We start from the raw sequence: 26,046 nt of genomic DNA, 5'->3' as shown, positions 1-26,046 counted from the left end.
GTCCATGAGAGGGGTCAAATGGCACGAGGTCTGGGTGTTCACAGGCCAAGCAAGTTACATACACAAACTCCAGAACATTAATTAGAGCAAAGTAGGCATGTGTCTTCCTTGTACTTACCTCGGACAAGTATATTCAGGTAGTAACAGATAATGCCTTGTGTCCTTCATCATATAATTTTAAATTCACAATTTTCTAGTAGTATTTTATAATTAGAACAGATAATACTGACACTTAGCTTTAAGCATTGATCTGAAAATACTGTGGAAATAAAAAACAGTATCTCATTTCCAGAAAACTATTAAATCCAGAATTTATTCACACTTCAAACCAAACAACCAAAAAAAATTATTTAAATCTACTGTAAATCTATAAGGATGCAAAGAATACATAGGTGAAGGTAGCAATGATTTAACATTTTATTGAACTGGTGGTGCTTTATGTGCTGCTTTTAGTAAATCAATACAAAAAAAATAATTGTACCTCATGTGTCTTTATTTACCCTATAATCAAATTGCACGGTAGCAATTTCATTCAGTCCCTTAGGCAGGAAACTGATTTCATAATTAAGTTTTCTGCAATAAACTATTTTACACCAAAGTAAGTACATACACAAAGCATAATGTGAAAGTGGATTGAGGACGTTAATATATGCTCAATGCAGTGCCATATAAAGACAGTTCTAAAGGAGTCTGCTTAGGTACTGTAAGAAATATGTTAATATACCCAGCACTTATACAGCTCTGTTGGTTTTGGTATAAGTATCTTTATAGGGCACTGCAGTGCACCGTGCAAACATACTCCACAAGAAAAATGTATTTGCTGACAGCAAAAATGGCTGTAACAAATGGGTCAGTAAAAAGCCCGTTGGCCATTAGAAGCTTCATTCTTCAAACATGACCTCTACATCCATCTTCTTTCAGAAATCTGATTAAAGTTTTCCCACATCCCAGTCTTTAGAAAGAAACATGCCTAGCAAGTATCAGTGTATATTGATTTTTACTCAAAATAGCATTGCCAAATCTGCCCTCAAATATTTCAAATCTGTTGATCCCAGACCAGTAATGACACACAAACACAGAGTTGTCAGTTACTTAAGAAGTTTTGGCACAGTTAGAGTAGGAACTGTAATTTCTTTAAAAATTGGCACATAGTTTGGATTCGGTTGGCTTTGACCTTGATCCAAAGTCTCAATGATAGTCTGCTTCATATCTCTGCTGGCATCGCCTCTCACTGTCAGCAAAGCTGCAATATGGTCATCCCTGCCAAAGGAAAATGATAAAACTGGCATTAGTAGGAAACTTTGCACAAGTAAGATTTTGCCAGAAATATCACTGAGTTCCACTCAGTGTCGGTATGTACTTTAATTCTTAATCAGATCTCTAGTCACTCAGAACTGGCTTTTCCAGCTCAATACAAAGCACTATTTTGGCTGCTCTTAGGACTTTAAAACATATTTTACTCTCCCAAAGCACAGAATGGAAGTATTTTCATTATTGCTTTGCCATGCCATGGAGTACTGAATCACATGCACCTTCTAGTCCAGCTCGCATACATTTTATATTAGCATTTTTTCATAAGAAAGTGGCTACATTCTAAAATATGAAAAATATCAGCACATTCATACATTGTTTTAAAATTTGCCCAAGACTACACAGAAACGGTGATGTTACCTATCTATAGTAACTGTGAGGGCAGAGAGAATTACCTGATATCTGGGTATTTACTGACTAATGTTGAAACTTCCAAATAGAGCAGTGAAGGATCAGTTAGCTTGATAACCTCTGCAATGGCTTCAATGATGTCACAGAGTCCTTCAGTGTCTTCACCAGAGCCCTGCAAGATGAAAAGTAAAAATAAAAAATAATAGCCAAAACAAAAGCAATCCCTCCCCCGATATCTACAAACAATTCTTTAATTAGTGTTTTGTCCAACAATGTTGTGGAATTCCCCATCAGCTGGATTTTCAGACATTAAGAAAACAAAATATTTGTGAATTGTCACAAGCCTGTTCCCTCTTCTTCATTCAGAGACTTGCCCTCAGAATATCAGTAAAGTCATGTCTTACAACATATTGTTTGTATTTATCCACACAGTGATATATTCTAGTCTTTAACTTTTGCTGATTTACCAAAGCCAGATCTCTTCTGAAACACTGCTTAAAAACTGATCCCGTGTCAGCCTCCATCTAGTCATCTGGCCAGCAAGACAGCTTTCAACAACTCATCAATTGAGCTGTAATATCTATTTCATCTCTGGACTATTTCAGTGCTTTTAGTTCCAGGTCATCTGGTCCTGCCAATCTGGTATTGTTCACTGTATTTATTCCATAACCTCTTCTATCAATGTCTTACTCTGACACAGATCTAACACAAAATCCCACATAATGAAGGACTCTGATGCAGGAGTTGCCCCAACATCTGCTACACTAAGAAGAGAGGAACTTCCCCTTCCTCACCCTTCCCAGTTTTTCAGGCTTTATCCTTCTCCGCATTCTCTTTGCATTTTGACACCTGTTGACCCTCTGAACTTTCTGGCAGATTCCTGCTCCTTATGCAGTTAAAAAAAGATTTATGTATTCATTTCTTCTAGCCAGAAAAAGCACAGCCCAATTATTTTTTAACAACCAACCACTTTTTTTCTTTCACTTACTACTACAAGTTCAGGGTACCTATCTCTGTAAGGACATTCAAACATTCATTTGCAGAGAGTTGTATAAACACAAAGCAGTAGAAACTGGGGGTCAGGAACTTTAGCAGCAGGTCCACGCGTGTTCAGAAACTCTGTCTATGCCCTCAGCTGACATCCTTGGTATTCACCACCTCACCCAACACTTCAGAGACACAGAGACCTAACTACAGCCAGCTGACATCCTTGGTATTCACCACCTCACCCAACACTTCAGAGACACAGAGACCTAACTCCAGCTGTTTTTCCCAAGCTGTAAACGTGTGGTTTATTCTAAATTACCAGGTTAACAGCATTACCCAAAGCAAATACTTACAGCCGCAAGCTTCTTAAACAGAAATCTGAACTGTTCTGCTTCTTTGATCATTCTTTCTGCACCCTCTTTTCTCTCTTCTGCGTTCTTGAAAGATATACGTTTTAACATGATTGCTCTGATGTATTCCACAACCACTCTTCGATGGGCCTCCATAGTCATTGTCTGAAAGAGAAGAAAAAGGTGGTGGATTATGCCAGTGATACCTGCAAATGTAGCCATTATTTTTAGTCTAGAACAATTATGAGGCTTTGAAATGTGTATTTGCACTTCATCACCAGTACACAATTTTTGCTAATACTACACATTTTGAATGGCTTTAGATGTTCACAATGCTAAAGGAAATGAAAACCTGTCCTTCCCTAATGAAAAGGATGTGCCAATTATGAGAACAAGACAAGATATCTCTAATGACATATCTGAATTATTTCTGAGGAGCACCAAAGATAGAAGAACAAACAGGAAATCATTTGGATGGTCTTTAGAACAGACCTGTGCTTGGCCTTGCAGCCTTGCTCTTTATAGCAAGGAATGACCCACCATCACAGAGGCTTCTGCTGGAGAACTCCAGTACGTTACAAAGCATTGCAAATCTCACCGACATTGTCTGTGCTCTGTGTCAAGTCTGGTAAGAAGCCTGGAGAGCAGCAGCAACCATTTTCTCAGATGTTCCTTGACTGGTTTGCTGTTCTGCACTTGTCTTTTTATAGGAAATACCCACTAGTGACTAAGTAAAGCATCTGGTATTGGTGCAAGAGTAATGCTGCAGTTTAGAAATAAAGAAAAAAACAAAAAACCCCAAGCCTTTATGTGTTTTTTCAACTCTAATGTAAGGAGAAACCTTAAATTCCACAAGTCCTCAGGCAGTGGTTGGTTTTTTTTTTTTTTGTTTGTTTGGGGTTTTTTTGGTTTTGGTTTTTTTTTTTAATTTCTCTTTATTCCCCCCTCCCCCTAAGCACAGCGGCTAAGTTACTTACAGTTAAGAAAAACCCTGCATATATCAAACTTTAGTTTCAATCAATATGTTCTTTAGTCAAAATTTTGGAAAAAGATTTCAAGAAAGAGAGGAAAGAAAAAAATAAAAAAGAAAAAAGAGAGAGAACACAACACATTACAAAGCATCGGAAGCTTCAGCTCTCATCCAAGATGTTAAAAAAAAATGATTTTAAGTCCTGCTTTCAAAACTGCAGAAATACCAGAGTTTACTGGTTGTTCAGGGATGGCTTCTCTTGCATTGGTGGAATTGATGCCAATTACACAAAGGAAAATCAACTGCACAGAATAGACTGTGGGACACTGACACGTATGCCCCATCCCACGGAAAAGTGAGTGAAGAACAGCTCTACTACAAGGGAGAAAAAGAAAGCTCAAGAAGAGCCCACAGTGCAGGGACCTGGCATTCACCTTACATGAGAGAAAAATGACAAAGCAGAATGACTGTAAGATTCAGATCCTCCCTGTTCCAGAACAGCATCCTTCTCACTGGGCTACAGTCTTTTTACAGGTGCTCTGTTTGTGTGGCTTTTAAAAACTGGACTTTCAAAACAGGGTTAACCAAGATTATTTTAAAACCAGAAGAAAAGTCTACCCCAAACCAGGGAAACAAAAGTGTGTCCCAGCCTGGGCTAGAACATACGGTGTCTTGTGTAGGAGACTTTTTCATGCTGGGAGACAGTGGAATAGCAGGTACGTTGAATGCCAAAAAATGTGCTTGTCATCTTCTTCCCCATAAGGTGGCAATAACTGCTACATGATGAAACACATGGGATTGCAGAGATTGGCATTAACACTTAAAAAAACCTCACACCAAGCACTACTACCTCAGCAACAAACCAAATCTGAAAAAGAAAGCTGTTCCATGGATACAGTTCTGGGACTGACCTAACTTCCTCTGTGTACTTTTTCTGGACTGAAAACAGATATTCACTTAGATAATAAGGCCTCCGGGATCTGCAAATACTGATGGTTAAGATGTCAGAGGAATTTTGAACCGTCCCCTATATCTCTTTAAGTGTTAAGGTAAGAAAGAATAGCTATAATTTTCAGACTTTCTTTTAAGCATTTCTTAGTAAGGATTTGTTAAAAGATCTCACCTAAGTCCTGATTTTGCTAGCTTCAAGTATTTCCTAAATCTTAGGTAATCATTTAAGACATGCTATCTTAACTACACAGAATTGACTTTAATTCAATAAAGGATAAAACCAACTACAATAATACTGAAGATTAAAGGATAATAGAGAAATCAAGGTATCATTTGACAGACCACAGGAAAGAAAGAACAAGAAAGAGATGACCTAACCTAGCACATTATGCTTGAAGTGCTGTTACGGCAGCATGGGTTACGCATTTGTTAAACCTTATGGCACCACTTGAACTATAACTCATTGTACATGTTAAAGTAGGAATTACAGAACGTGCATTTATAAAAAAGTAATTACATGCCAGACTATTACAATTAGTTTCAGAAGAGCTAATATTATCTGACTACAAGCTTCTCAGGAGAGGTAGAAAAGTACAAGCTGGTAAGAGTACAGTCTAATAACATGCCAATACATTTTCTGGACTAAATTCTGCAACTCTGATCTGTCTCTGACAATATTATATGGCTCTGAACAAAAAAAAGATGAGAGAACAGTATTAGATTTGGGTTTTTCCAATATAATTATGAACATTTTTTCATTTCCAGTGATGAATCAATTCCAATTTCTGTATTCCAATTCTGAGTTCCATTCAGTGTTCAGAAATTCCAAACCAACATGATATTCAGATTATATTAGCACAGTATTATAGAATATGTTGCACCTACCTTTTTATAAGGCTTTTTTATTTTTGCAAAGTCATTGAAATAATCCTCTACAGTGACACAGATAGTCCCCACTGCATTAGAGCCCATCAACCACTTCTTTGTCATGAGCTCATTGAGATGTGGCTGAGAAGGTAACAAACAATTCATCAGAATAAATTTTTGACTCTTTCATTGTATCAGTGCAGTTACAAAAAAAATAGGCAATTTTAAGGGTCATACATTTCTAAGCTACACTCCTTCAAAAGGAATAAGCAATTACTGCAGCAAAATGATGCAATCAGTTGTCAGAATGATGGCTGCCACAAAGTGCTACCCTAACATACACACTGGGCGTTTATGTAAACCAACTGCACTCATCTGAGCACTTGTTTCATGCAAGTTCTCCAAAATCCTTTATTGCATTCTCTATTTAAATGTCTATGCTAAATAGAAAAATTAAGGTCCAAGGACAAAACAGGCGTAAGAGCTAATGATTCAAATTTTAAATATGAGGCAGTTTTAAACAGTTGTGATAATGCAACTTCCTGTTTGATTTCTTGCACTGCTACTGGGTACTCAGTTGCTCCTCTCTAATGGCCCCACAAACTTCCTGTGCCTACATTAAACTTGGTGGCCTATGTGTTTTACTCCTTTTCCAGAACTCCACAATACACAATTGCAGTATTGTCTACATCTACATACCCATCTTGCTTTGTTTCTTTACATATACAAATATATATATTTGCATATACATTTACATTCTTTACAAATAAAAATTCTTTACATATTAGATCATAGTATTTTATCAATAATAGTGACATGAAGCTTGAGGTTAATGAATTTCAAAGAATGGTGATTAGAGTAGATGGAGTGATTTCTCATAATCAACATATATATAGTTAACGAGATATACATACATATATATAGTTAACGAGATATAAAGGTTTTGCTTAAAAGCTCCAAGTTTAAAATAAACACTGCTCCCACATCTTTCTTAATGTGAGTCATTCAAGGTGTTTACATTAATTCAAAATATTATTACAAATCTAACAAGTCCCAGAGCATCTTTCTTCACCCCTGCTATTTCTCTCATTTCCTTGTCTCCCTCTCCATACTCCCAATTTCTTTTTAGTAATAAAATTACGTTTTTTCCTGAGGGATTCTATAAAAGAAGCTAGAATTCTTAAACATGGGAAATTATCAGTCAGAAAGGGTACACCTTTAGAATCAATTAACTATCTTAATTATAGGAGTAATGCACCTGTACAAAGATCATAACTTAATATAAGCAGTAGTTTCCCAAATATTTTTTAAAACTTAACTACGTAAGACTAAGTACAATCTGCTAGAAGATATTCACTATTTACAAAGTGCCTGCCTGAAGTCATCCTATGAAATGTAATTAAGCAATCTTTCAGTCTCCTACACACAAACTATACCAGTGAAGAACAGTACCAACATTTACTGGCATTTTGCTAGCACGTCACCTATAAAATCTGTTTAGCAATCAAAAGGCTTCATAGCTACTTCATTCCTGAATTATTTTTCCTTATAAAATAATATTTCTGGTTTTTTTTGAGGGAAAAAGCTCTAACCTCTAAATCCATGAAGACTTCATCTAGCAGGCTAGAGCATCCTTCTTTGGCAATGATGTCTAAAGTTGCATCCATGCTTGTATGGCTGCTTGACAACGCGTCTTCCATTTCAATTTTCAAGTATTTTCTTTTCAGACTGATTATAGATTCTCTGTGACAAATAACAATGCTTTTCATCATCCACTGATGCACAACTGCATTGCTACTAAATTTTTGGAGTGCATACACGGAAAGAGACATACTAGACAGTGTTATTTTTGCAAGGGGAAATAATGTCTGCAGCTAGCTTTGGAAGTGTTAATTTGCTCTCCACATGATTTTAGAGTGATCAATCTAGACTACTTGTATGTTGGTAACAAACTACTGCTGATCTCTAGACCCAAGAATGGCAGCAGGTACAGACAAACATGGGCTTGGATTGCTGACCACTGAAACATAAGCAATGACAATTTCTTTCTCCTGTTTTGATATTCTCAACAGAGCAAGCTCTACCTTTACTTTTCTCCAGTTTAGTTCACCTTGATCACACTGCTTGAAGGTGAACTGTGAGAGATCAAATGGAAGAGAAGACGGCAGGCCCCAGACAAACTAACTGAAATGACTTTGTCAGATTCTGAAAGTTGAAGGACAAATTTTCCTTTGGCAATGAAATTCTTGGAATAACAAGTGGATGTTCACCAGTGAGGGGCAATGGCTTGGCTTACCAAAGGCAAGAGGAATCACAATATCTGCCTCTTAAAACAGCACTCTATTTACACCTGTTGTCTTTGTTTAGTCAGCTGAACTCTCTTAACTGAAACTCTCTTTGTATACAAAAGAGGAGGAAGGTCCTGGGAACATGTAATATTATAAATAAAATATCGATACTGATTTTTTTCTCACAACATGCAAGAACATGCAGACTTACTTAAAGGTCTGACAGTTGTTGATGACTGCAATCATGTATTGAACATAGCATTGAGGATACTGACGATTTTTAAGATGTTCTTCTTTATACAACTGCGCTTCATCTTTGTACCTGTAACATATACAAGGAATGGCATTAAACAGACAGGAATCTGTAATAACTTAAGTGCACCTGTAGGACCAAATGCTCCACATATGGGCCCATCAGGTATTTAGAAGTATTTTATAAAGGGCTTGTTGCTCACTGATATTTAGTTTCTCTGTTCTGGGCAGAATCAAGCCAAGGAGGTGTGTTCTGTCTTCCTCATGAGAAAGAGATATAAATCTGAGATACAAAAGGAAGTGGAACTGACTCCAAAAATTAGAGCCATTTGGAGAGAGGAACTGAAAGTGCCACTCACTAGGACAGAACAACTTGTGGTGAAACTGGGGAAGGGAGGAAGAAAGCAAGAAAAGGAAAGGGAAGAAAAGCTTGGTTGGCATGCGTGTGACAGGAGAAAGATAAAGTAATACAGAAACATCCATGGGAAAAACAAGTATTGGAACTGTAGGAACAAGGAGAGGCTGAGGCTAAAGCATTTATATTTTAAAAATTATGTTACCTGGTTAGAAATGAATTCATTTGTTGAAGACATAGAAGGAGTACCTTTGTTTTCAAATCTTCGTTTATCTGAGCAGCCACCTGAAGATTCTGCTCAAACATCTACATTAAAAATAGTTCAGTTATAAAGAGAGACCTTTATCAGTGGTAAACCAAAGACAGAACTATCCTGTTGGAGACTCACTAGCACCAGCTCTACATACGTTTTTTTGTTTTCTTTTTTATACAAGTCCAGACAATTGCTGCTGACTAAACCACAAATCACTATTTTCACAAGTGTAATTAATAAATTATTGACAACCATTAATGTATGCTGCAGTTTTCTCCTGATACTGAAAACAGTTGCGTTCTTTCTTCAGCAAAAAAGGTACCTTAATATTTCTAATTCAGTCAGAATTTGGCTTTACAATGGATTCAAGTTCTTGGGTCAGCTCCTGCAACTACTAATGAATAATCTTAAATTCCTTTGCTTTCCCCATATGCAAAAGCAGTAAGTTCACATTAGTGGAGTGGAAGGGACACCTGAACTTCAGCAACACAACTAGGCACAAGGTGACCTACAGAGAACTGTGTTTGTGAGGAGGGGAACCGGAAAGGAAGGGTACAAGGGAGGTAAAAACATGAGCTGCTTTTATGCTGAGATGATTTTGAGTTTCACTGTTACATAAGTCTCAACACTGCAGCCTTTGATAGCAACAAACACTAGAGCCAATCAGCCACCAGTTGCTTTGACAATACACACTTTCTGAAAAGGACTAGATGAAGTCAACCTTGCAGCTAATAGAAATGTGCCAGAATGTAGCAATAATCCTGGTATAAGACATGAAAAAAAAAAGTGTGAAACAAATGCAGGAAGAAGAGACCATCTATCTTTCATTGAAGACACCTAACACAATATTTGTAAAGAAAAATTAGAAAATGAGCATAATAAATTGACATTTTCTGGTTGATAAGGATTGCTTAAAAAACTTTCCATTTCTACTAACAACAACAGGGTGGTGCAGGTTGGGTTCTTCTGTGGCTTTTAAAATTTAAATCTTAGAAATATCATTTTCTAATTTGAGGCTCTTTAGTAGTATGGACAGGCATTAATGTTAGTTGAAGTAGTGTTTAAACAACAACATTTTTGATCTTCAACAGAACTTTCTTTCCAGTATTAAGGTGTTTGTATAATGAATAATTTATAGGAACAAATACATCCTTAACTACCTCAGCACTGTATTTACAAACAATGTTCTAATAACTTACAAACATCTTATCTGGTAGGCTTATACTATGAATTTAGATGAAGTGACCTAAGTAAAAGCAGTTAACTAAATACAAATATCAACTAAATAGGCTGGGGAAAAAACATATTTCTCCACATAAAATGAACTAACTGTTAAAGCGAAAAAGGCAAATAAAAACCTCAAAAGAAAAAACCCCTCCAACTAACAACCCTACAGGAAAAAAAACAAACTAAAATTCAATAGACATAGAAACAATGGCATTCCAAACAGTTTGGTCGCCCTCCCTCCCCCGTCCCTCCATCCCCCCAAATTTTTGTACTGCTTCTGTAGATTTTCTAGAATAACCAAGTTCTCTTATACCTGAAAAACAATAGCTGGGAGGGTAGTCTGATAGTAGCCATCTTGATCTGCTTCTGGTTCAGTTTCTTTTATCCAGTCTTTTTTATCTGTCTCCAGTGCTTTTCGTAGCCAGCCAATGATGTTAGACTACATTAAACAAAGCAACCAAGAAAAAGAAAAGATTTTTTGATTTAACACAACAAAAAAAAGCCCACTACAATATTTGGAATAGCAGCCACTTCCATAATGAAGAGTGGCATAGTAACAGATAACGTTGGCCACTCTTTGTCATCCCTACAGGATATAGGTAACTTTGACAACGTTTAGTACCGGTAAACTAAAGATGTAGTTTCAATCAAACTTACGCATATTTTGGAAGGGGAGTGCTCCAAACACAAAGAGCAAGTCAGTTTGTCAGAATCAGCATGTTTACTAACTTTGGAAGCATTTACTAAGCTTTAAGCTTCAAACTGAATTTTTCAACAACTGAAAAAATTAGGGTAATACTCTATGTAGGAAAATTTGCACATATCCACTTGTAGTTCTTTTTACCTACCTTTTATGAAACTGATGCTTGTTACCCTTGGGGACAAAACCCCAGGATTAGGTTAAATGAGTTTTATTTCTTGGAACTTAAGTGCTGCAGAAAATAGTGATGGAGATGCAATAAATAGTTGCCTCTCCTACCATCTGACAAGTATATTATACAGCAAGCAGACATTAAGAACAACTGGCTTTAGAACTAGATTAAGTCAGTTTTCTGATCACTTGCACGACACAGATACTCTTGTAAATACGTCTATGGAAAGCACTAAAGAGCAACATGTTTGCTAAGTATGCAATTGGATTCTTTGATTTCTCTCTATCTAAAATATTATACTCATGTGTTCAAAGAGTTGAAGTTTTCTGCCTCTTTACTACTTTGTTCCCATTTAGTTAAAACCCCTAATAATATAGAGGTTCATACTTTCTCACATATCACAGGTGTATTAGTGTGCCCTACCAAAAAAATGAAACATGACCAGGAGGCATATACAGAAAGGGTAAAAAAAGTCTAAAATACTACTTTTTTTTTTTTAATGTTTACATCTTTTAATGAATTAAATCAGTACCTCTTGGTCAAAATTCCTATCAGCAGATAGGATAAGGAAACGGAAAGCTCTACAATCTTCCTGCATAAGAAAGGCTGTTGACCAAACGCAGACCTGTAGTTTTCTTTTTCTCTTTTTGACTACAGTGAATGGCCTGTCAAATGCTGTATCTGCCAAGTACATACAGTTAACATCTGCAATTATGTGAAACGATGTACTATTTTTTCCTAATAAGCACGGAAGGGCTCTGATGAGACATGATTTTTGAGGAAAAATGAATCTTTTAAGCCAGCAGGCCAGGGGACATCAACATTTTTCACCTTAAGATCATAATTTACAATATTTTTTTCCAAGTTGAGGTGCTTGGGAAAAAAAAAATCTATTAGAAATCTGTTAAAATCTATTAGTATTTTATTTCTTATGAAAGTTAGACTTTTTAAATGACTTAAACATCAATATTTATTTCCTAATTGTGAACTTACTTTCATTTACCCACACAGAACTAACTACGTTTTGTTTATAAGCAGTTTTAAACACAACATCAAAAGAAATAAAGTATAAGTGGGGATGTGTAGAAAATTACATCAGGCTGAATCCTGTGAAACAAATAGGCAGTTTCTGCCTGAAAAAGAAGATACAGCCAAAAATAAAAATCAACAAAAGAAAACCACTCTGTGTTTAACAGAATAACAGTTTTGCTTTATTTTATTTATAGAATATAAATACAACAGTGTTCTGTATATAATGTTTTTCAGTAAGTAGGGAAAAAACATTTCTGAAAAAAATCAATATTCGTCTATTTTTTAATCTTAAGAAGGGACAAAATTAATCCAAAGGCATTTCCTGAGTCAAGCCAAAAGTAGCTTGAGAAAACAAACCAATGTTTTCTTATCCTAAAGGTAAGTGCAGAAAAATAAACTTGTATTAAAGTCCTAGTAAAGTTCATATGAAGCAGAGCCTCTACTGGCAACTTCCTTGAGACATAACAGGACTGATTCATATTATTGTGATAAGCATCAAGTCCAAGCAGTTGCTGTTGCTGGACATGTTATAGTGGCTGAAACATCCAAACAAGCAAAAAATTCCCTTCTCTGCTTGGCAGAGCTCCTAAACTTAGGAGGAGTAGTAATTCAATTGAACAATATAAGAACAGCAAATCCAATGTTCCAACTATCCCACTATCCAGTCTCAGAGGGAATCAACTGTGGAACTTTAAAGAAAAATATATTTAGAAAGCTAACAATTCCATACTGCTTCGGTTGCCATGTTGTTGACCAATTTTCAGGGACTCTTAGGATAGCCAAGAAGCAGTGTCTTTCTACTTAAGATGCACTTGTAACAGCACGCACAAAAGGAAATCATGCTCGTGCAGATGACAGGCATGAAAGGAAAAAGACCCGTTAAAAGAATCAAACTGGCAAACATGAACATCCTGATTACCTTGAAACTGTGACAGCTGTATCCAATGTTGGTGTAGTTACTGTAGGTACCAAGCTGCATTCAGTGGCTTTTAAGTGTACTAATACCCAACATACTAGCACTATGAATTTAGACACACAAACACTGGAATTCCTTCCTTTCTACTCAAATATGATTAATACTGGTTAATATTTAATATTGAGTTCACATTTGTCACATTAGTTTCCTCTGATGGAGGAACAGCACTGAGGCACTAATGCAGCTATAAACTCATCCGAAGGTATCTTCGTATTATTATTACTCACAGTAAGTGTTGACATATACTTGCTGAGCAGCTGGTCTACCACATTTTGTGAAATCAGAGGATTCAGAGAATTTACATCCACTTCAGGAGACAGTTCTGAATTTCCCATCATCTCTGCACTAAGTTTAAAAAAAAAAAAAAGACATTGCAAATTAGTAAAGAAAAATGAGATACAAAGTTAAAAACTATGCAGCTTTTATTTGTATGACCACAGTAAAAGGCAATTTTCTAATACCTATACATTTCAAACAGTTCTTAATAGTAACTGCAACAATAAATGCATTTACAAGGAATGTAAAGAAAACTATATAAAAGAAAGAACAGGATGTAAAAGCTATAGCCCAGGATATATTAAAAAAAACCAATCCACGTTACAGACACTTAAAATATTCAACCCTTTCACATGTTTAACTTTTATGTACAAGAATTAGCTATTGCTTAAGACTGAATAAAAGCCAACTGGTTCAACCTGTGGCTCTTAGTAGGGGACATTTTTAGATGTCTTTGAAATTTCAGAGGCGAGGACAGAAATCTTCCCCATTCTGTGATTGAGAATGTGTAAGAGCAGTGAAAAGTACTAAATAACCTCCTCAAGAGTTTCTCAAAAGAGCTTCTGTTTTGCTACTTGTATGAAATCTATATCAAAGCTAAAATAGATTAAAAGAAAATCTACCAATGTTTCCTATATTGGTAGAAAATACACTTAATATAAGATGAGGAGGCATCTTGCAGGCCAAATCAAAGACACACTTCATGGGTACTGTATTGTAACAGCATCATTAGCTACAGTTGCTTGCAAAAGAAAATTCTTGATTTTGTAAGATTAGAAAGAAACTAGAGCAACCCTCAAAATATTTTGACAAGAATTGTATAAAATTAATACTTCACAATGGTATTTTGCATCTATATAAGATTATACAAGTCGCTTGTGTAAGTAAAACAAAAATAGCTATGCCAAAGCACAACATAGCAAGAACTCTAAATATTTCATGATCAAAAAATCAATAACTCAAAACCACACTCTTCAGAGAGTGCTTTATTAACAGTTGATAGAAATATATTCAATCATAACAAAATAAATTGTCTCAAATTCCATTTTTAGTGTGCTTTTCAGAAGGATGCAACAAATTGTATTTAAAAAATCCTAAACAAATGTTTAGTTTGTATATTTCTGCCAGTTAAGGTTGTTTTCTGGATACACGCAGTGAGTCACAGTCATGCTTCCATATAATGAAAAAAAAAATAATCTCAGAGCACTAAAAATATCAAACAATACTATGGCTAACTACTTAAGAAACAAGATGCTTGTCTTTGAAACCCTAGAAGTTACTGTAACTGAACACTTTACATTTGTAGCGTCTTCCTGAGCCTGTAGGAAAAGAGACTGAAGATATTTTAAGTGGCTCAAGCTATTCAGAAAACTGAATTCCATTCTGTTGCTGTTTACATAAAGAACACACTTAATAGCAGGACCTGCTCTAGGCTTATTCATGGGAAATGTGAGAAGCTGATTATGGCACTGTGCCATATTAGAATATGTCTAGCCTTATTATACCATCATTATCCCTGCTTCACAAGGCCACGAGACATTAAATCTTTCTCAAAGCTTATCAACTGAAACTCCAAAATAAAGACCACAGGCTTCTACCTCCAGACCCCAAATACAAAAATTCTTCCTTACACAAGTTCTCTTTCCTGATTGTGACAACCAAAGTGTCAGGGGGGAAAGGAAGTGATAGACAACCCTCTTAAAGGTGTCAGGAGCCTTCTAACTGTAGTGAAGAGTTACTTCCCTTCAACAGAAAGTTTATAGTCCAGTTGAAATTTCAACCAGAATTGTATTATCTGGAAACTAACATTTTAGAAAGTTTCTATTCTGCCTCCTATGCCAGGCTTGCCACCAATCCTGCCCTGTCTTGTAAAAAGAGGTACTGAATCCAGAGACAGCATCCAGCTAGATATATAGTACCATTCCTTCTGTTCTTTAGAGTGAAGATTGTTTACACCGTCTGTAGCAATGTTCTTGAACTCTTAGCAGTTGTGTCAACACTTGATCAGTATCTGATAGAATGATGTTGTGAATATGGGCATCAGGGTCTTACGAGACTCGTATTTTCCCTAAAACACAGATTAGGGTCCTGCTCCCAACCCAGCAGTATGTTTCCAAAGCTTTCATTGACTTAAATATGAGAGATAAATACATCTAGCACAGTGAAAAGTGCATCTCACTCAAAGGTTATTATTCTACATGGAGCATCACTTCATTTCTCAGCTATGAGCTGAATACCGTTCTAAAAACAGCTTCCACCACATGCTCTGGTAAAGAACATGATTCTTTTGAAACTCCTGTCTTGCAAATACTGTAAGCAGAAATTATGCATGGCTTTATTATCAATTCACTACATGAACTGATGGTATGCTTCTCTTATTTGGCCAGTATTTTCCCAGCTGGTTTTGAAGTCCAGCTGTAATATAGAAATACAAATTTCTATGTTTATATTCAATTACATTTAATAAAAATAGAGAAAAATTATAAAGGAAAACAACTATCTTCCACCATGCAATGTTCCATAAATGTGGACAAGGGAATATAACAGCAGTTTAGAACCTATTTTTCATACAGGGAAAAGAGGGCAAAATATCACAGAACCACAATGCTCATGATGTCACATAGCTCATCCTCCCTCACAGTTTATTATAAACACAGCCCTATAAAGAATCATTTATTGTGTTAAGAGATGTCCAGCAACTGAGATTTGGTAAGCTCTGCAAGTCTCCTGTTTGAGCACTTCTCCCCACTCACAAGCCTGAGTTTATTTCTCCTTCCACTGTCCACTACAAACACATGGAACAGCTAATTATCAACCATCCTCTTTAAAAGTTTATAACAACACAATTACTGCACTGCCCTCCCAGACTTTCTTTTCGTTAAATTTTCTTTCAAGAAGACAAACTCAAAGCCTTAGTTTTTCTTCCTGAGATATCTCCTCTAATTCCCATCACACTTGCTACATGGATATACAGGGGAAAAGTGCATTTTGAGATACCTTGTGCTGTATCTACACCTCTCACTGTTTCACTTCCTTTTCAAGGCTTTGCCATCAGGTGCTACAGGCCACAAAACTTTCTTTAGCAGGAGTGATTCCTTTCTGATTGGTTTGCTTTGTAAATAAATGCAATGCTGCTTTCTCCCTCCCTTTGCCCTTCCTATGATGGAGTACATTGATTGAGAGATTTTTAGCTTTGAATTGTCTAATTCAATAGCAATCTGCTGTGCTTTCTGTAAGAAGGGCAATTTGAAGACCAAACATTGTCTTATTGGAACAACAGCCCCAGGACATAAGTGAAGAACCTGAGTACCTATGCTATGCCCCTATAGGTAGAGGGATTCACATATTTCTGATTATCATTCATTATGGAGTTATTCCTCTGGCCTTCTATTAACAAAGAAGAAAAAGCTAATGAACTCAGCTCCTTTATGTGATCAGTAGCTGTACCCTTATTAGTGGCCCCATCTCTCATATACCCTGCACAGGTATGTAAGCAGGCATTAGTGGGTGCTTCCGATTGCTCCTTGCAGGCAGGAGAAACAGGAGAACTTTGCAGTGTAGACCAAAGCAAAGAGTTCTAAACACAAAATGAATCTTGAAGCTGGTTATAAAAATTCTACAGCAGAGTATCATCTACTTATTTGCTTTAAATATATACACTCTAAACCTATTGAGCATTCAATTTGTTGAATTAGTGGGACTGAACAATCAAAGACGACAAAGTGTACACAGTGCAGACTCTGGGTCAATGCCAGCTATTGAGAACCTGATTACAGTCATGAGCCACAGAAAGGCTAGCATTACTTTTTCCCAAACAAATCAGTTGCCCTAGTAACTACATGCCAGCAAAAACTAAACAGTTGCCATTTGAGTAAAAAAACCCAAAACATAATGCTTGTTATTCCAACAAATCACACCACTCAAAAGAAAAGAGTTTAAGAATATTACAGGAGACAACCTGCAAGCAGAAATTCTTCTAAATAAACAAATCACCGCAGAGTTCTGATAGAAAACCTGAAGGAAGTTACTACATTCTTTCCATTTAACAGTAATGAAGCAACACTGAAACAGTCCCAACCCCTGTAAAAAAAGAACAATAGAAAGTTAATAACCGTACAAGTCTTCTGGGGCTGTGGCCAACAACAGTTTCACACACATGAGCTCTCAATCTCTTCTGCTCTTCCCAATACTTCAAACTGGCACACAAATACAAGGTCACTGTAGCTTCAAGCAGGTCTTTAACTACATTAAAAATTTAAGCTTTCCAAGCAACTCAAAAAAATCACGTATTAGAAAATGCCAATAAATTTTAAGGAGCAAATTCCAGAAAGCAAAATGCATAATAAATGCCAAACAAGCAAGTTCTTTCTTTTATTCCTCTTTTGTTTTATCTTCTTATATGTTAATAGACATACAAATACTAGCACATAAACTGTGTTTTGCATGCTTATTCTCAGCTATTGCTTTGCAGAAAAGATAAGGGGACCGTACCTTTTGTATGTATTTAAAACCCAAGTTAGAAGGCTTACAATCTCATTTGCTTCCAGATCCTCTGCAGCAAGCTCTTGCATGCGGGTGGACAAAGCTTGATGATACATGTTTAGCAATTTGTTGAAAATATCGTAATGTGGAGGAAAACACTGATCCAATAAGGTTTTAGCCACAAGCAGGTCATCCAGGACATATTTACGTATGATTTCTAGATGTCGCACAAGCCACATTTTGTCAGATTCTCTAGTATCTGCTTGAGTGCCTTCAATTCGTGTGCTCACAGTTCTTTCCAAGATGTTGAACATTTTTTCTTTCCACTTCTTTGGTCTTCCAGGAGGTATGAACCCAGTTTGTTTTTTCCGGTCTAACATGCGCCTGTCAATTTTCTCCTCCCTCTCAATTATCCTAACAACAGAAACAAGTAAGGTTGGGTCTCGACGGACTGTAACAAGAGATCTTTGAACCACCATCCAAAGTTGCTTTGCCAACTCCTCAGAAAGTTTCTGCATATCCCCAAAGTACGTATGGATGAGGTTCATGTCATGTGTGTTTTTGCTGTCCATGCGATACTGCTCATACATCAGGTTATCACGAGAACACTCTAAATCCATCAGTTTTCGATGAGCTTGCAGAAGTTCCCCTCGCTCAATCAGATCTTGGGTCTCCCTGACTATCTCTGGAACTGAAAGAACAGCAAAAAGAAAAAAAAAGTAAACCAACACAATCAAAATACAAAAAACAAATACAAGACAATAAAAGCACTCAGAAACAAGCTGGGCTGTAGTAAATACTTTGAAATATTGTAAAGGAAATTCTTTTTAAGTATTAAAAATGGCTAGTAAATGCTATATATCTTCATACTTTATTAACTATAATGCTCCATTTTGATCAGTGGCTAAACATAGTGTCAACAAAACAATTTCCTTTCTCTCCCTCATTCCCCCCTTAAAAAAGTAGAGAAAAAAAGTCCATGAAAGTCTACCATAAAACAAATTGCAGTAAAAGCCTTTTGTATAAGAAAGCTAGTAACTTGCCTGACTAAAAGTCACTTACCCTGTTGAACCTGAGGCTGCATATACCCAACAAATACTGAATTTTACCTCCTTCTTGAAGAAACAGTTTTTGCCTGCCTAAGGCACAAAGGAAGAATAGGAATAATTACCTATGCTGCTAAACTAAAAGATTTGTTTTCTTTATTATTTTTCAGTATTTGAGGATGACAACAGAAGAGAATTAGGATCCCGGGGGTGGGGGAAGAACTGAGAATCTCAGCAGAAAAAAACGTCACTACAAGGCAGCTAGTGATAAAACTGGCACCCCCAAAAAAGGTTTGAAAAGACAGTTACACACAATCATGAATCATGACAGAAACCACTTGGTTTATAAAACATTTGTTTTGCTCAGAATGAAGTTATCAACAACTATACTGTTTAACAATCCTGGGGGGAGATGCTTCACACTAAAAACCGTTCATGATGGCAGAAAAGAAAAGGCTTATTGTCTCAATTGTATTCATCAGTGTAAAAGAAAACAACACCCCCAAAATAAGTCAGCATTGGAACATAGAGAATTTTGTTGTTCTTTGTTTTTTTATTGCTAGATATTACATGTATCCCGCTTTGGTACTGTAGCAGTTAGACATACTCTTAAAAGAGATAAAACAAATCAGCCTGCTATGATTGGGAAACCATTTTTCTTCATAGCTACATTTTGTGAATTACTATCAGGAGAGAAGAGGAGATAAAAGACTATTTAAATGATACCAAAGGGGTATGATAGGTTCAGCCCCCATTATGGGGATAAAATTCTTAGAATTACTTATAAGCAGAAAAGCCCTGGCAAGGAATTTACCCTGATTCAAAATGGAATGGAATGTGTACCAAAAAGCCTGCATATATCTTTAGAGTATTCATATATCATATTATATAATTTTGCAAACCTTCATAGCTATGCAGTCATGCAAGGAAGAATTGTAGAACTTCTTTATGCATGACTTGGCTTCTGTGATTTTGCTGCTTGATTTCCAAGCAAGGATTGTGCACAGTTGAAACTAAACTCCAGGTAGTTTTTACTTATGCTTGTAACTTTAATGGAAATCCTTGAAGCTCTTAACTGTTGCGTGAGAAAGATTGTCAGGGAATCTTTGACTGGAGATCTTGCTGTTTCCTGTTTTGCCTTTGTTGGCGAAAATTTTCACTTCTTAAAATGATTTGGGACTATTTTATGCAACAGACCCACTGTAAGTGCCCAACTCACTTGCAACATTCCAGATCCTCCCAAATTTTCTCTCTGCACACACTGCTTGTGTATTTTATACTAAGAATGTTATCCCTGCTACTGATTGCTAGCAAGAAGCTTCCTTATGACTTGTGTCTGATGATGAGATAGCCTGGACTAGAAGTTCTTACAGTGCAATTCCGACTCGATATATATTAAATGGTTACCAGCTACTTCCCTGAACATGACACGTAGGCAATTCTTCCTTAATTCTTCATTCCCAGTGGGGTTTAAAGTTCTTGACATTACTTGATAACCTTACAGCTGTCAGTACTATTTTAAAGTGCTTTCAGTATGTGACAGATTAAAGAGCGTTACACTACCTGAAAAGATGTTCTTGAGATTTTCTACAGCAGCTGCCAGTTGGCTATGTTGCACTACAGCATCCTTAACATCCTTAAGGTTTTCTATGGTGTTGATGCTCTGTCTCCAGTCCTTATTGACGTCTACCAAAGACTGCTGAATGTCCTTGACATCATTCAGTGCATTGTGCAGTTGACTTAAACCTGTTCGTACTCCATCTAACTGTGACTGGATTGCTGCCTTAAATACAAAAGACAAAGAAATAACTCATACTAATCATTAAGTATTTTCAACATCTCTCAGCAATTAATTTTCATTTCAGTATCTAACATTTTTCAGAGAAAAAAAATGAAAAGACAATATTATAGCTTACTAGAAACGTGTAACTTACTGTGTGTGCACACATTCTTTTTTTGAAGTTCTGAAGTTGTATCTAGTTTTATAGGACCTTCACCCACAAAGCTAACATGGGAGCTTAGACAGATAGATCATCTTTATATGTCTGTATTAAACCAGGATCATGGGAAGGCAGAATGAGATTTTTTTGTGTTCATTCATAAACTCATTTCAAAGGGGGATAACAGAAGAAAACTGATCCAGACGTTTCAACAGAATGCTTGGTATGTACAGATTCACAAAGTATTTTACTAAAGGAATTATAAATTCTGGCAACAGAAAATATTCTAAAAAAAATAACAATTTTGAAGTGTTCTTAAAAAAACAACAACCCTCTAGCCTGTGGTGCCAGAAAGCCAAAATAATCAAAAGGAATCCAGTCAAAACAAGAAAAAACCACAACAAAACCCCAAAGAGAATAAAATTTTGACATTGTGAAACATCAACGAGCAGACCAACAATCCAACTACTAGACTATTATGGCATAAAGAAAGGTTATTGATATAGGTATCTCATCACAGATGACACTTGAAATAAGGACTCTTCACATAGGCTGTTAGTCCTGAATATCATTTGACAGTCCAGACACCTTACAGAACATGCATTACAGTGCGTACCTGAGGAAAAGAAATCAGATCACACCCACAACATGTTTTTAATGTATGTATTTTTAAAGAAGAGTGACTAGGATTATATCAGGTGAGTGGAAAACGAAACTAGAAATAACAGACTTCAAAAGACACACCAAAGACCAGACATCAGTGAAAACTCAGTTGCGTATCTCAAGGACTTGAAATAACCAGCAAATAAATGAGGCACTAATGGTTTTGCTAAGCTCAAAACACATTTTTTGCCATACTTTTAAAGCCAAAAAGCTTGGGCGGTCATGGAACTTTCTGTCTGTTACTAGAAGCCAAAGAGGAAATCCTGGTAACTATGAACAACATTTATTGTGTTTTAAATGTGCTGGGAAAGTCCCAGAAAAATGCAGTGATTCTTAAACTACAGCTATTTATGTACTTTCAAATTATGACATGCTGATTTTATTGATAAAAATGTATTTTCCTGTCCGACTCAGTACAATTAAGCAGTGGCAAGGCATTTTTACACAACATTTATCTACAGAACTGCTGCATTAACATATTTTTCCCCTACAGGAACTGAGGTAATTAGGATACCGAAATTCAATGATACTTGAACATTCAATGTGGTACTCAAACACAATCTTCTGAAGCTGACTATGAAGTATTTTAAAAAACACATGACCATTAAATGCTCAATACTCATGATCTGATATTTTGATTTCAAGGCAGAGCTTCCAAGTATTCCATATTCAAATTTTTGCCTGTTTAACTTTTGCAGAAACTTGATTATGTTAAACAGAAACAATCACTAATCTTGATCACTGACACAAAAGGCTCAAGGAAAATTCCAAAAACAAACATCCACCCACGTTCAGTTTGTCTTCTAAGAACCTGTTGGGGCCAGGGAAGGGGGTTGGGGAGCAAGGCATGTCCTAGCATTGTGACTTTGCTTCCTAGAATGCATATTCATCTTAGATTGGACTGACCATCCCTGTATTAAAAAAATGAAAACAAAACCAAGCCATGCTAGGAACAGGGCTCAAAACTTCATTTGTATCTCTTTTCAAGTGACAGACCTCAACATTAAGCCATGGAAACAGGATCCAGCTAGCAAGTACCACTGAAGGAAGAAAACACAGAACTCTGTAACACACAGACACTAAACATAGGATGACCTTACTCATATTTCAGGCTGAGTCTGTGTGTGTGCATGTCTGCAGTCATGTGTACAACCGTGAAGGAGGGGAAAAATCATGGGGTACACTTCCGCTAGCGACAAGAATGTGACAGATTGTAGCTACCTTCCATAAACTCATGTAAAAGTCAGAGACTAAACTGCCTGATCTTTTTCAGATGCAATCATAATTCTGTGTTACAAGTTCAGTATTCAATCCTTAAGACAAAGGTTTGTTGGCTGCCAGGCTGTAGCTGTGTATGGATAAACTGTAGAAGCTACAGGACATAACACTGGAAACGCTCAAGTAAAAATTCAGTAAGATATATACATTAGTTTGCCGCTTTCAGGATGCAAAGCTTCTGTTTTGCAAAGAGAGCAAAAATTAAAGTCCATGGTTTAAAACTATCTGGATGAAAACGTAGAAGAAAAAAAACAGAAGGAAAAAAATAGAAAGTACATTCATGCTGACCGCGGACACTCAGGTTTATCCAACTTTGTACCTTGAGTCGAGCTTCTACGGAAGCCTTCTTACGAGCTTCCCTCCTGCGATACTGCTCCACTTTGTCCAGCTGATCAGGGCGCTGGAGCATTCCCGCTACCCTCTGAACAGCCGTGGCAACTGCTTCCCTATCCGTCTCCTCCATTGTTGATTAGGACTTCAAAATGCCTTCATAATTTAACAGTACTGAAAATAAACATGACATTTTTAGAAAATTTATTTTTCATTTGATGGCTATGTGTCTTTTCAAAGTTAACAATTTGAGAACTAACTTTGGCAATAAAAACTGCAACTTGACAGAAGCATCACTAGAAAGCATTAGAAACAGCAGTAATTTGAATTCTAAACAAATCACATTTGAAATCACTTAACTTTATTTCATTAGTTTACCTGAAAGGTTGTCTGGTTACTGCTTTGTTTTGTTGTTGTTTTTTTTTTTCAAATAAAAAAGAAAAAAAAAAGATTTTATCTTTCCCTAGAGTAGGTTAGCCTATTAAAAGGGGGATGAGATAACCATACCTTAAGAAATCTAGTGGCAAGTCCAAGCAAAATTCCTAACTTTTCCTGAACTAAAATCTGGTGAGCTAAGAGAATCACTGTCCCCCTCCAATAGCTCAAATTCAGTACCAGAAGTGTTGAGAACGTAGCTGTGGAAGTTTCAAATCCAGAGACTTAACTATAAAACACTTCCATTTACACTTTTGATGGATGATTATTTTATTTTATTTTTTTTTTATGTCCTACTCTGTTTTCAGATCTTCTCATAACATCCATCAGAGGTTCAGGTCTGCAGGGAAAAAAGTTAATCAAGTATTTCACCTAAGTCTCCAGTGGCATTTCTAGTCGAGACATGCAGGCAAGCTGGTATTAGATTTAAAATACAGAAAAGGTAAAATTTGCTGGCCATCAAACCAGACCCAATCTCTCAAGTTTCACTAGCTACTAATAGAAGGCAAGGAGGATCCCAGTCAAGAAGGATGCAAAAACATGATGTCCACAGAACTCCAAGGGACACATCTAGAGCTCCTCATTCCTTCCAAATCAAAAAGAACATTTAATGTCTTCACTCATGGAATTAAATAGAACATTTTAGGTTCTACTGCCATGACTACAGATTATACTTTATTATATCCATATTATTCCTTGGAAGCATCACTTTCAAAGCATCCCTTAATCACAACAGGCTAATTGTGTACCAGGTGCACAGAAATGGAAGAGCAAAAGCGACAAAACTAATAGGTCAAGAGAAAAACAGTTAATAGGTGAAGAAAAGATGAAACAAATAAACAAAACCCCCCAAACCAAAACAAACAAAACCAAAAAACCAAAGGAATCAAAAGAAATGGCTCACCAACCACTATAGGCAAACCAGTGTCCCAGCCAGTCTCTGAACAACAGCCACTCTAGAAGTAACATGATATTATACAGTGAGGCATATCCCTTTGGACAGTTTGGGTCTGCTGTCCTGGCTGCGTTCCCTTCCAATCTCTTGCCCTGCCCTAACCTACTCAAGAGGAGCAGAGGGCTAAGTAGGAAAAAAGAGAAAGCCTTCATGCTATGCAAAGCAATCTTCAGCAATAGCCACAACACTGCTGTGTTATCAACATTGTTTTAGCTACAAATCCAAAATACAGCACCATGCCAGCTGCTATGAAGAAAGTTAACTCCACCCCAGCAGGATCCAGTACAACATTATCAGAATTAGTCATTTTAGAACTTAACAGGGTTCAAAAAGACTCAAGGCAATGGCTACCTGAGAGCTAGTCTGTAAGACCATAAGTCTGTATCTCAAGCTCCTTCATCCTGTATCACAAGATTTTTATCTCTAGTATCTTCAAAAGTTGCATGCGTAAGTACACACTTATTCCAGAATTATTTCTACAGTGTAACTTTACCTACTTTAGCTCCTCTGCTGTGCAACCATACCCATCACTTCTCTACTAATGGCCCGTTTACTTCAAATGAGGCTTGATCTCCTATGCTACATCTTAAAGAGCATAATCTATTCTCACCACTCACATTTTTGAATGAATACACTAGTTTTGTTTATCTCAATCAATTTGCAAGTTATCAAGACTACATCTACAATTAAAAGTTAGTTGCTTTTAAATATGAATTTATTACAGAAACGGTATCTGCAGCTGATAGCTTTATGCTGAATTACTGCCTTTATTAACAACTCTGGATACATTCAAGAGAGTTACGAGAGCTTTAACTCATGCAGCCACTACCCAGGCCCATTAAGTAAACCCCATGAGCAAAGTTAGTAGTCACTGCACTGTAGTCTCTCAACCAATTACATACTAACTTGCTGAGGTAGAGAGGTTGCACAATTACTACCCATTCAACAGGAACCACAAACTTTAAGAAACCACACCAACTTTACAGGGAGGCTGCCAGCCAACACCACAAATACCTTCAGAGCCGGGACCCTCGGTGAGAACGGCCCCAGCCCCCTCTAGAAACGAGCCTCTGGGCTAGAGGCGACACGCAGGTGTGGGGGCACAACCCCTCACAGCCAAAGTCGGAGGCAGCTGCGGCAGCCCCGGCCCCGCCCGCGGCGCTCCCCGACAGAGGCGCCTCAGCTGGAATTACCCGCATCGAGGCAGGTGCCCGTCCCTGCCGGGCAAAGGCCGGAAACCTGCCGCCGGGCAGGGAGGCAGGCGACGCTGCAGCCCCACCGCACCGAGCTCCTTCAGCCCCGGCAGAGTCCCTCGAACAGCGGCCGCGCCGGAGAAACCCTCAGCACCCGCTTCGGCCCCGCCATTCCGAGGGGCTCCCCGGACCGGCCAGGCCCGGCCCAACCCAGCTCCCCTCCGCTTCCCCGTTAGCGCCTGACTCGGGTCGCTACCGACGCCGACGGAGCCCAGCCCGGCCGGGCGGCGGCTGACCGGCCAGGGCGCTGGCAGGGAGCCAGCAGCGGGGGCAGGAGGAGCCGCCGCCACCGCCACTTACCGGCTGCCGCCCGCCCCTCGGCAAGGGGAACTGACAGGCCGGCAGC

At 37.4% G+C, this 26,046-nt stretch overlaps 1 protein-coding gene across 3 annotated transcripts; it reads right to left on the bottom strand.

The window, feature by feature from the left end:
- Window positions 1-393: 393 nt before the first annotated feature.
- EXOC3 (exocyst complex component 3) lies at window positions 394-26,046 on the bottom strand. 3 transcript variants are annotated; one of them, XM_014938611.1, is made up of 13 exons: window positions 26,001-26,046; window positions 23,047-23,231; window positions 20,410-20,629; window positions 17,810-18,491; window positions 13,270-13,387; window positions 10,476-10,601; window positions 8,888-8,988; window positions 8,287-8,397; window positions 7,380-7,530; window positions 5,806-5,928; window positions 3,003-3,164; window positions 1,707-1,834; window positions 394-1,260 (listed from the first exon to the last, which is right to left on the bottom strand). In XM_014938611.1, exons 2-13 carry the CDS (start codon window positions 23,188-23,190, stop codon window positions 1,089-1,091), a joined length of 2,238 nt encoding a protein of 745 aa, XP_014794097.1. In that variant the 5' UTR covers window positions 23,191-23,231; window positions 26,001-26,046; the 3' UTR covers window positions 394-1,088. The 3 variants fall into 3 exon arrangements, with proteins under 3 accessions (XP_014794097.1, XP_014794099.1, XP_014794098.1); XM_014938613.1 differs by lacking the exon at window positions 26,001-26,046 and adding an exon at window positions 25,641-25,873; XM_014938612.1 differs by lacking the exon at window positions 26,001-26,046 and adding an exon at window positions 24,397-24,421.

The sequence above is a fragment of the Calidris pugnax genome, unplaced genomic scaffold (assembly GCF_001431845.1).
Source record: "Calidris pugnax isolate Ruff unplaced genomic scaffold, ASM143184v1 scaffold13, whole genome shotgun sequence".
NCBI lineage: Eukaryota > Metazoa > Chordata > Aves > Charadriiformes > Scolopacidae > Calidris > Calidris pugnax.
Note: the sequence above shows the minus strand (reverse complement) of the source record. Positions and strands in the feature narration are given on the sequence as shown.

What these genes read in the sequence shown, in the direction of transcription:
- EXOC3 (XM_014938611.1), bottom strand. Translation starts at nt 23,190, where the DNA reads ATGGAGGAGACGGATAGGGAAGCAGTTGCCACGGCTGTTCAGAGGGTA. An exon ending in CCGTAGAAGCTCGACTCAAG is followed by an intron (nt 20,630 to 23,046) that starts GTACAAAGTTGG and finishes TTTGTATTTAAG; the next exon opens with GCAGCAATCCAGTCACAGTT. An exon ending in TCCCAGCTATTGTTTTTCAG is followed by an intron (nt 8,989 to 10,475) that starts GTATAAGAGAAC and finishes TTTTTAATGTAG; the next exon opens with ATGTTTGAGCAGAATCTTCA.